At 36.3% G+C, this 12,095-nt stretch overlaps 1 protein-coding gene across 1 annotated transcript; it reads right to left on the bottom strand.

Annotated features, from left to right (window-relative positions):
* Window positions 1-6,679: 6,679 nt before the first annotated feature.
* LOC106136998 (glutamine--fructose-6-phosphate aminotransferase [isomerizing] 1) lies at window positions 6,680-11,449 on the bottom strand. Its single transcript, XM_013337723.2, has one exon. It carries the CDS (start codon window positions 11,259-11,261, stop codon window positions 9,237-9,239), a length of 2,025 nt encoding a protein of 674 aa, XP_013193177.1. The 5' UTR covers window positions 11,262-11,449; the 3' UTR covers window positions 6,680-9,236.
* Window positions 11,450-12,095: the final 646 nt, after the last annotated feature.

Genomic DNA, 12,095 nt, shown 5'->3' with positions numbered 1-12,095 from the left:
AGGAACATACCAACGTAGATTTCTGTAATTCATACCTACCACCAAGGGGAATAACCACGCATATGGTAAGACTAAAAAAGTGACAAGACCTATCTACCACTAGGTATTACTTTTACGTTTTATCAGAGATAGAAATTAATTTGTTGATCCCGATATGATAAATGTAATCCACTATGCTCAAAATATATATTAATGAGTAGTCAGGTACTATCTACACGAAAATTACTATGATAGTTAGTAGCAATTTAATAGTTTCTCGCTTATCCATTGAAATCTTTGTGTAAAATTTCTTAGGTTTATTGTTATAAATGTCGACACAAGTAATAAACGACAAACTCCAGTTACAGTACGCAAAAGGACTACCTGCATGAAGTAAATTTTGGGACGGTCAATGGCTGGTCAAACAGGTTGTTCAAATATCAAAAGATGAACTTTCAATCTCAGCACAGCAGATGCGCAAACCGGTCGCAGTAGCCAGTTGTTGATACCTACTTACTCCTCGAATGTACCTTACATATATTCACGTAACCAACGGTTCAGGGGCGCTACAGAGAATTTCCAGAGACCTAATTGATTTTTCAGGCATACTTCGTTGTTTTAAACTAAGTACTGGGAGGTGGACCAGTGGGTTGTGTACCCATCTGATCCACCTTCCTATGCCTTGTGGTAGGGATCATGGTATTGTGGGATATCAAGACTTGCTCAGTTTCAGAAAGAAGTTCGTTAGGTATGTATATCTAACAAAAAAAAAAGCAGCGGATTGCCGTTTCAAAATTGGATACAAGGTATCACTTATCGACTTCACATAAATGTAATTACATCTACTATCGCTTCCTAAGCGCATATGTATAAAAAGCGGTGGAACAAATTACACTGCAGCGTTTTCACACACGTCAATTTACAAATAAAAATCGTGGATTTTTATAGCCCACGTGCGCCAACGCAAGTTAATCGACATAAGCTTTCAACTGCTACAGTAACAAATTCAAGTGTGATCTATAAACAAAAGGGGAATTTTCTTTGTCTTTTTATTTTTTAGCTGTAGTTCTAAGTATATTATATAGTTTAATTATATTTATTTCGAACGTAAAGGTCAAAGACCAGTTTTGCAACATTTCGCTGGAACAAAGGCTGACAGGCGAACGTGTCCCCTTCACTAAAGCCACAGCGAGCGCAGGCGCTGACAGGAAGTGGGCTCAAGGCTAGCTGCAATTGCTGCAACCATGAGCGGGTGCTCCGCAAACATTCCCTTTATAGGAATCTTATTTATGAACTCTATAATAAAAGCTCTGGCTAGCCAAAGCCAAGTGTCTTGTTAATTTATATAAAGACTCAAAGGCTATACATTCAACTGGATGGAATTGAAATTAAAATATATTGATATGTTCCTAGCCCATTGCATAAAAGAATCCCGAGTTTAAAGCGTCTCCGTGTCAGCACGGGGAGGTACCTACTCTTTGCTTATTCTCCCGTGCTTTACGGAAATGTAACAAACTTATAGGTATACCTACTTAGCCGTATATCTACTTATTGTTTAATTTTCTGTTATGAAAGATCACGGGGAGTTCTTGCATGTTGTAGCTAGTGCATACATTTAATTACATAAAAATGACCATGGAAGGAAACATTCCTACTGCACTAACTTGGCAAACACTTAGTATTCCGTTCGCGTTGGAGAGAATGTGGAATTTCGCCGCCAACGCCGCGCCATACCCAGGTCGAGCACAGGCCACTGAACTGCAGGTGATTAATTTTCCTTACAACAATATAGCGATTTTATTCGTTTTTGTCTTAAGGCAGACACCTTTTTACACTAGATTTTGTAATTTGATCATTCGCGGCTTTGTAGACTCCGGCGAATCGGATGACGTTTCTTGGAAGGGATAAAATTAATAACAATCGATCAATATTTATCAATATCAACATTGTCCACAATTGACAGGCACTACAAAATCACAGATTTGGGATTACCTGCTATCTCCAACCTTTCGGCAGATAAGTGTAAGAAGCAAATTGAACCTACTTAAGTATATAGGTAAATAATCTTCTTCATTCATGATGTTACCACATATCAACAATGGTAGTAGAATAAAATAAAAGGAACTGCACATTGAACCAGCAATAGGTATTATCCTCATTTACATTGCAGTATTTTATTTTGTTGTGTTTAGTATAATTATCAATAGCGCTTGCATACAAGTCAAAGTTAGCAGGCCGTTTTCATTGGGAATCTTATAATTCAACCTAAAAATGTGCATGTCCCATGCACATTTACCTATTCTTCTCTCCAAATGATTCTCTTCTTGTATATGACCAGTCCAATCAAGGAATTGTATAAGCTAACTAGCTGTGCCCGCGACTTTGTCCGCGTGGAATAGTTATTTTGGGCATCAATGAAGCCCTCAAGGAGGAATAATTTGACCCGTTTTTTCTCACTTTCCATGATTATTTCGCTTCTAATAGTTGCAGCGTGATAAATAGCCTAAAGCCTTCCTCGATAAATGGTCTACACATAAAGAATTTTTTAATTCGAACCAGTAGTTCCTGATATTAGCGCTTTCAAACAAACAAACTCTTCAGCTTAATAATATTACTTCTTCGTTTACCAATAAAAATATATATATATATATATATATATATATATATATAAATATAATATATTATTATTATTAAAGAACTCGTTACCTAAATTGAAACCGTTTCTCAAGCTAGAAATCTGAAACTTGTAGATACAAACGATTGCAATATGAAAAAAGCACGAACAATACCTACTGACATAGGAAAGGGGACGAGAAAATCTCACACTCACACAACAGCTAGGCGCTTGAAAGTCTGATGTTGCAAGAAATGTGCAATGCAACTAACATTTGCGAACATTTGATGTCGCAAAAAGTCACTTGTAATTTTAGTGGTTGGGCGCCACAAGTTACATGGCACAACTTGAAAGTAAGTATATAGGCAGGTACATACCTAATTAATATTACGGAAACCTTTACAAGGAATGCGGTAAATGTATTGTCGAGAGACTACCTACCTTACTGTGATTCTCGGAAGGAATTCATACATACATACCTACATATAATAACGTTTATATTCCTTGCGGGGAAGATAGAGCCCACAGTTGTTTGGCTTAATGATAGAACTAAGATTCAAATAGTGACAGGCTACTAGCCTGTCGCCTAAAAAGAGGAATTTCAGGAATTCATACTTCTGGTTAATGTTATTGCCCATAATACCTACCTATCTGCAAATACTGTGGCATTTTGAAAATATATATACTTAATACATTAGGTAATTTTAAAAATGACACTTTTGATACCTTCACAAACATGCCGTTTGAGTAGTTTTGCGTGTGGCCACTACAACACCTCTCTCCTCTGTTTCACAACAGCCGACCCACTTGGCGGTCGCGATGAAGACAAAGCGTCATGTCGCGTCACATCACTTTATCTGTGGTGGAGCTCTCAGTCCTGTAGTAAAGGCACCGTGGCGGATCACCTACACTCGGGTTTCAAAATCATAGCTATAAAGGAATACTTAAACCACAGTAATGTATTTTAATATGTTACTTAAACTCCAGTAACGAGGATGTGTTGTGGGTCCGATAGACAGCAATAAGTCCGATACAAACAAGGGCATACCTACCCTGTGAAAACGGCACAAAAATATTTGCCTGCGATGGAACTCGGTCACTTCGCATTTTTTTAGTGCCTGTTAAACTTTAGCTAGTACTGACTTTGGCTTAATCTCCATAAAGTTGCTGCCTGAGATGACGACATAAAAAACTTTTAAAAATACCTTAAAATATCAAGTCGATTATACCTACCCGATATAAATGACGGAACCAAATGGCGCAGAATATTCAGAGTGACTGGGTAAAATCAAAGAAAGAAAAAAAGGGTCTTTTCAATCTCTGTAACATGAAGTTTATAAATATCTTAGGTGCAGTGGGCCACAGAAAAGGAACTCACGACCCTTAAGCACCCTTACCTGACGAGTACTCTTACTCGTATCAACTCTATATGTAGTATAGGTAATAATTGCGTCTCCATGTGGCTAACTGTTTAATTTAACCTTGCGAAATTCAACCTTTCAAAGACCTACTCGTACTCAGTATCTATTGCAAAATTTGATTGACAGGTGAATGTAGAAAATTTACGATGTCAAAACTAGGATATCATTTTATTAACATAGCTTAGAATGACAATCACATCACAGCAATTTTATAAATACCTACCTACCTATAATAAATTTATTGAGACTTATTCGGATGACAGCTTCACCGTGTTTTTAATGTCGGTTTTTTTCAGTTTTCAGGCGAGCTCAATCTACGTCAATCATTATTTTCAATGAACCTTTTATTTCTGTTCGTTTCCGCCGTCACAATGAAAGGTCATTGATGTTGTAGCGGGGGCGATGATTCAGCTCGACCGCCACCAAAAGGCAGATCTTCCACCAGGCTAGGTGTGATGCCTGGGGAACCGCGGCTCCGATGATGTTGAGTCGGAGTGTGTATTTATGCTCCAATCCGTGAAATCTTTGTAATCGCGAGTTACTTCGTTGATGGCTGAGCGCGTCTTTTTCTTCGCTATGATTGAGTTGGTGTGTGACATAAGTGATGTCGCCACAATGTAATAAGAAGTTCTTTTATTACCTTGTCGAATTATTCAACATTCCTATTCAACGTAATATTTTGTTAAATAAGCAATCTTATCAACTGTAAGGTATATCAGGTATCAATCTAACGATAAGTGAAGCTAAGTTGCGATTGACTATCGAGAATCTCTTTGATCTCTCAACTAATCTATGAGACGTAGATTATGCTGTTCATAAAATTAGACACTTCACTTGCTTTGTTTAAGTATATAACTTATCACGTAATCATTATAGTATTAAAGTAGGTATAGGTATCCCAAGTAACATTAGGCGCTAAAGTAAGATTTATAATAAGTCTATAAAAGCGCTAACTAGATTCTAAAGTGGTTTATGGGTGTAACAAATTAGTGTTAGAGCGCGCTCTAACCCTACTTTACCCCCGAATTGGGCACAATTTTTATATTACTTAAGGTTGTATAATGACGGTATACAAGAGTTATGGTAATTGGCTAAGAGGTACAATTAGTGCTATAAGAAAGTTATTATAGCGGTAACAGGATCTCTTAGCGATACAAGAGGGGTAAATAAGCGTCAACTGACTCCTTAAGCGGTACAGTAGAGATACAAAGGCGTTAATTATATTTTCAAGCGCTAAAAGGGAGGTAAATAGGTGTTTTGTAACGGTCTGAACGCTATTCAAGATAATTAAACTAATTTTGTGATCTAATAATAAATAATTTTATTTTCAATGGCTATAAGTTTACGACTAATGATTTTTATATTAAACAAAAAAAAGTGATATTGTATGGTGACAAAGGAAGCATATTTTTGCTGCGAAGGGAAGTACACTGTGAATATGTTACATATTTATTGGCAAATAATTCGAGCGCCCGATGTATGTTGTCTATTTACTGAAAACTTTTCCACGTATTTACAACAATTTTTGTTTATTTTGGTTGCGACGCCATTGTTAAAAACAAGTAGTCAATATAAGAAATACAGTAGTGACCTTAAGCGCTATTACTTTACCTTTAGTCACAAAAAAGTAACAATAAACGCTATAGGATCTGTTATAGCGAAAAATTATACTCCTATTTGACTTAAGGTAATGCAAGAGAGTTTTGTATAACTTCAAGCATTTGGTTCTATATAAGATTAAATAAACACTATTGTAAGGCTGGTAGCGCTTATTAACGCTATTGTGCAACTTTAGGTTCTTGTAAAGAGTTTATTATCACCTGCATAGCACTTTTGGAGGTAGTAGCTAATTCTTATTCTTATTTAGATCTTAGAGTTCTAAGATTCACTTAAAGCTATAACACAAAATGCTGTGCATGTACAACAGTGTTAAGATTTGCCATAATACATCCATAACCTTTAAGCTCGTCTAATTGTCGCGCTTGTAACTCTGTATTATAAGTAGAAGTGATATACGTTACTTGGTACGCCACTTTATCGCCAATAGTCATAAGTGTTGCTACTGTAATGCCTTTGTAGCCCACTAAGTAACAAAATAAGCTCTAATCGTCGCCTAAATGTTTGTTGGGATGTATCTTCTAATAACATTTTTTCTAACTAGTTCATTCTGTTGGCTCTGTCTAGCCCGCAGGGGATATGGACGTGACTATATGTACGCTGCTGACTGTAGCAGTTTTTGCTAGTCACTTATAGTACATAAGCACTATATAAATGCGTAAAATTTTCACCCTTTCTCTTTGTGAGAAGAGGCCTTTGCCATAGGTATACAACATTGCTTACATATAAACTAAGCTGTTGATTTTTGAGGTGTTATGGGACATATGAGGATGGTGAATACATGGGACTATATGGGCATTCTACTCTTTTGAATTGAAAAAAAAAAATCTTATCGGATTATAATACCTGAGATATGCCGCAACAAGATAAAAATAAAGCGGTCGAATTGAGAACCCCCTCCTTTTTCCGGTTAAAAATTTAACTTTGTTCAGCTAATAAACAGCTGACTTATTGCAAATTAGACATAAACTCAGTAAGTATTCTATAAATTCTAAATGCTAGGGTATTATTAAGGAGTATTAAAATTAGCAAAAAACAAACGCATGCATTCTTTACAATAAAACATTTATTTCAAAATACAATATTCAACTGCAAATATAATATAAAATTTACATCTAAATACAAAGTTAATTATTGTTTTCATTTTATCAATTTTAAACGCAATTCGAAATACTTAACTACGTATAGTAAGATAGCTACGTTATCCGAAATAATGCATATGGTTTTTTTCAAGACAAGATAACTTTTTTAGGAGTAAAAAAAATTAAAAGAAACCTTAACTTATTTAAAATTCGAAAGCAGAAATAGGTATAAGGTACAATCTGAAATCTGATTGTTTCAATCAACAACACCATGAAACGATAGGTAGATACCTAACCTACTAAGAGAAACTTTCAAGACACATTTTTATTTGGTACCTTTGTTACCAAAAGGAGGTCCCCAAGATATTTTTATTTTATTTTGACTAGTAAAACCTTGGGTTTTTTAGAACAATGTCAATATTGCACAATGGAAACAATTTTATAATTAAAAAAAATTTAGAAACATATCAAAATAATAAGCAAAAAAAAAACATCTATTTATTAAAAATCAATTTACCTACGTCGTCGGCTAGACTACGATATAGTTGATAACAATTCGTCAAATAATGTAATCATTAACTAATCATAGGTAGGTTAGGTACCTACGATTACTATTAGTAATCTTTCTCCAAAATAGGCATTTATCATTCTATCCATAAAAACCGAAATAACTATTCTGATTTATATGTTTATACCTATTAAGTTTTTTTGCGTTTATTAAAATTGTTTGACCCATAAACTTAAAGCAATGTGCATTGTGCGTATTTTAAGACTTCTACAAATATGATTGTTATATTATTTATACTTCCAACATAAAATATACAATTTAGCTGATAAAATAATTTAAAACAGTAAATATATTATGTATTCGAATGTGTATTATAATAGATAAAATATACGTATTTTGCGATCTAAGCTAGAATAATAATTCATCTTGATGGAGCATAAAAAATTTAGTCAGGCAGGCAACCGATTATAAAATTTTAAAAAATCTTTCGCGGTCGTTATAACATTCTGCTTTTAGAGCAACTTGAGCATTGGAGCCAAAAGATGCGGATTTGGAATACGCTAAGAGTAGAAAAAACCATCCATTGGAGATGCCCCGCCCATGTCTACCTTTCTAGTTTGGATAACCACTAAAAGATATAAATGTTTTATGTGTTACCTATATTTACAATTTAATAAAAATATGACGTTTATCAATCTCATAGTTATCTTTTTAATTCACACCTAAAATATGATTATATAACATTTCTGGCATATATTTACATAACTGTTTGGCTGTTGAAACGAAAGAAAAATATTACTTTGTAACATATATAAATCTATTGGGTCCTTCTATTTATTCTATTCATTACTTATAACATAATATCAGTTAATTATCTGAATAAAACAAAACAAAATCACATAATCCATTTGTTTTGTTTTATTAAAATTAAATGAAATAAAAAAAAAATCTACCTGCGCGTTTTGCATACACAATTAATATGTGAGCTTCTGTGATCGACTTGTTTTAACATATAGTACATACTGGTAGGCTATGTTTAAGTCTTTTAAACATTGGTGTAGTAGGACTGCTGTCTACTATTTAGAAAAAACCCACCAGGAATCTCGAATTAACTTCTTGCGTAGAATTGCTGCTGAATTCTATATTCAACAGTATGTATATATATATTGAATAAACTAAAAAAAAACAACGGTACATAACATACACAAAACTACTGATTTCTATTTGTTGTTTTGTTACGGATACCCTACCTTCTATCTGGATATTAGCATTCATTACGTAAGTTCCTGTATAATTTACTAACAACCGACTGTCATAAAAGTCGTATCTACATGTTCAATGAAGACATTTCTGTGTGACAGATAAAACTTTCTGCATTTTATAGAACGAATAATGTAAATAAAAGCTACACGCAATTGAAAAAAAAATCTCTTAAATGACGACATTAAAAACTAAATAAGAAGACAAAAGTGGAATGTAAGCAATAGAGTTGGTTTCGTAGGAATGTGAATGGGTACGTAATAACAAGCAATAACGGTATACCGTAATATAGCATTAATTTATACGCTGCGATCGCGTTACTATATGAAATTTTGTCAAATAGGTACATACTTACTGAAAAAAGAAAACAAAAAGCCTTGGACACGTTGGTAATTAACATAAGATCATAAAAAATTACATACATATAGTCACGTCTATACCCCTTGCGGGGTAGACAGAGTGAACAGTCTGGAAAAGACTGAAAGGCCACGTTCAGCGGTATGGCTTTATGATGGAATTGAGATTGACGAATTAATTAGCTGTACTATTAAATTATGAAAATAATTGCTTTCTAAATAAAGTAACATAACACAAAATACGTTTACGAAAAATCCCAGGACAGGTTTTGAAAGGATATTTTACAATCAAATTCCTTAAAATATATCAAATCTATCTAGTAATTAGATAAAATGCACTTTTTTTGTGCAGTTTCAGAGATCGCGCATAAATGTACCTCAGGTACAACATTATAATCACTATTCTACTGTAACAGATTTAGCAAGATTGCGAGGACAGTCAACATTGCAGTCTCGCAGTACGGCAATGTGGTAGGCAAGCAGTTGCATGGGGATGACTGTGAGCACTCCTTGTAAACAATCCACGGTTTTTGGCACTTGGAGGCATCGGGACGCTAGACTCATTGTTTCTGTGTCGCCTTCTTCGCATACGACGATGGGGCGGCCTTGGCGCGCAGTTACCTGCTGCAGGGCGTTCATACACTTCGTATAAACCGGGTCGCGCATCACTATCATCATTACCGGCATAGAATCGTCAATGAGAGCGAGAGGTCCGTGTTTTAATTCTCCAGCCATTATTCCTTCACTGTGCATATATGTCAGTTCCTTCACTTTGAGTGCCCCTTCCAGGCATGTAGCAAAGTTATAGCCACGACCCATAATAAGCAATGATCGCTGACGGTACAAATCTTGCGCGAGAGCTTTGACTTCAGTGTCTAGGGCTAATACCTGACGAATTTTGCTATCTAACTCATGAAGGCCCGCAATAATATCAGCCCGTCGTTTTTGAAGAGAAATACGATCTTCACTTATAACAAGAGCAAACATGACAAGAGATACAAATTGTGAAGTGTAAGCCTTTGTAGATGCGACACCAATTTCGGGGCCAGCATTGATGTGAACGCCGCAGTGTGATTCTCGACAAATGGAGCTGCCTACTGTGTTGGTTATACCAACAATGAGTGCACCGTGACGCTTGCAGTAGCGGAGTGCCATGAGGGTATCAGCAGTTTCTCCAGATTGTGAGATGAAAAAGCAAACATCATCACGAAAGACTGGAGTATTTCTATCCAAAAAATCAGAAGCAAGTTCCACCATAACCGGAAGTTCAGTTAATTCTTCTAATAACTGCCGAGTAGCAACGGCACTGTGGTAGCTGGTACCACAACCAATCAACATTAATCTTCTGCATCTTTTGATTTCTGGGATATAATCTTTAATACCACCCAAAGTCACAGTGCCATTAGCAAAGTTGAGGCGACCACGCATGGTGTTTACAATGGACTCTGGTTGTTCAAAAATTTCCTTTTGCATGAAGTAATCATAGTTCCCCTTCATAATCTGCTGCAGTTCCAGTTTCAAAGTAAATATTTCACGTTCATGAGGATCATTGCTACTGCTTGAGAGACGGTGAATACTTAGAACACCATCCTTAATATGGGCGACATCATCATCTTCAAAGTAAAGCACTCTGTTTGTGTGTTCAATAACAGCTGAGGCATCAGATGCAAAGAAATATTCAACATCTCTTTCCTCCTCTGGCTGGAAGTGTGCATGGCTATTAACACGGGGTACTGAAGGTACCACTCCACGAGTTCCTTTGTTATTTGTGTACATAATGGGTACATGATCGCTAGACAGTCGTCGACGCGTTTTGATGCCCACCAGCAAGGGGCTCCCACGGCGGGTGGCCACACACTCATTAGGGAAATGACGGGATTTAAAGCACAAAGCAAAAGCACCTTCTAGTTGTTGGATTACCTGTTCAGCTAACTCCTGGAAATTATAATCCTTATGTTGATTGTAAATATGGTGAATCAACTTTGCGATGGCTTCAGTGTCAGTCTGAGATTCAAAAGTATATCCCTTATTTTCCAGGAAAGTTTTGACTTCTTTGTAGTTAGTTATAATTCCATTGTGAATGACAACAAAAGAATTGTCTTCTCCTGAGCGTTGCGGATGCGAGTTGACGGCGCTCGGCTCGCCGTGGGTAGCCCAGCGCGTGTGAGCGATGCCGCAGTGCGAATCCACACAGTCTTCAATGGACAGCTCCACGCTGCGCTCCTGCAGCAACTCTTCGAGCGCGGCCACTTTCCCGCTGCGTTTCACAACAGCTATGTCTTTCTGGTCGGCCGCATCGATGGCGACGCCCGCAGAGTCGTACCCGCGGTATTCCAATCGTTTCAATCCATTAACCAATAGTTCCAATATTTCACGCCGGGTTTTTGGCGTTAAGTGATTGATGTATGCAAATATTCCACACATTGTAACCAGAGAAGAGCGTAACGTGAACTCGAGTGAACTAAACCGCGACCCGCGATATACTGCAAGTGTTCGAATGTATCGCCGATACTGAAGGTCTACGCGTATTGCTCCTACTACAAATAAGTTACTTTCACTTACGGCGAAGCACACGTCATCATGTTTCGTTATCAATTGTCGTAAAATAAATATAAACAGGTTAATCCAGTCCAACCGAATCCAATTCACAAACATGAATACTGTCAATGTCGATGTCAATTTAAGTCAAATTGACATCTATCAAAGTCAGCCGAGTTGATAGGAATTAAATTATTTTTTTTTAGCGTTGGTTTCATGGTCGCATTGTGCTGTTACAAAGTACTGTTTTGCTGGGTAACTACATTTTTGGCGTCATTTACTGTTATACTCATATAACGTTACCGGTATCGATAACCCTTAACTGTTTAACGTTAAAAAGGAACGCAAGGGGCGCGCGCGCGGCATGGGTAGGCAACAACGCTTTGGTATTGATATTTATAACGTTTTTTATTAAGGTAATTGGTATCGTTATTCTTAACAATAATTGGTAACGATATGTAACGTAATTATTGTTACATAACGTTATAAGTTCCATTACCGATATCACGTCTATAACGGTATCAGTCATAACTTCTTGAAAATAGCAATACATTTACCACAAAGCAAGGGGACATAGCATTTTTAGTGAACTTTACGGTGCATGAAGTCGCGGGCAATAAGTAGTTTATAATATTATTAGGTGGGCGGTCTGAGTCTTGGATGACCTATTGCCAATAAATAAACCATGTGACCATTAGATAAACTTTACTCCCGTAATTC

The sequence above is a fragment of the Amyelois transitella genome, chromosome 4 (assembly GCF_032362555.1).
Source record: "Amyelois transitella isolate CPQ chromosome 4, ilAmyTran1.1, whole genome shotgun sequence".
Taxonomy (NCBI): domain Eukaryota; kingdom Metazoa; phylum Arthropoda; class Insecta; order Lepidoptera; family Pyralidae; genus Amyelois; species Amyelois transitella.
Note: the sequence above shows the minus strand (reverse complement) of the source record. Positions and strands in the feature narration are given on the sequence as shown.

What these genes read in the sequence shown, in the direction of transcription:
- LOC106136998 (XM_013337723.2), bottom strand. Translation starts at nt 11,261, where the DNA reads ATGTGTGGAATATTTGCATACATCAATCACTTAACGCCAAAAACCCGG.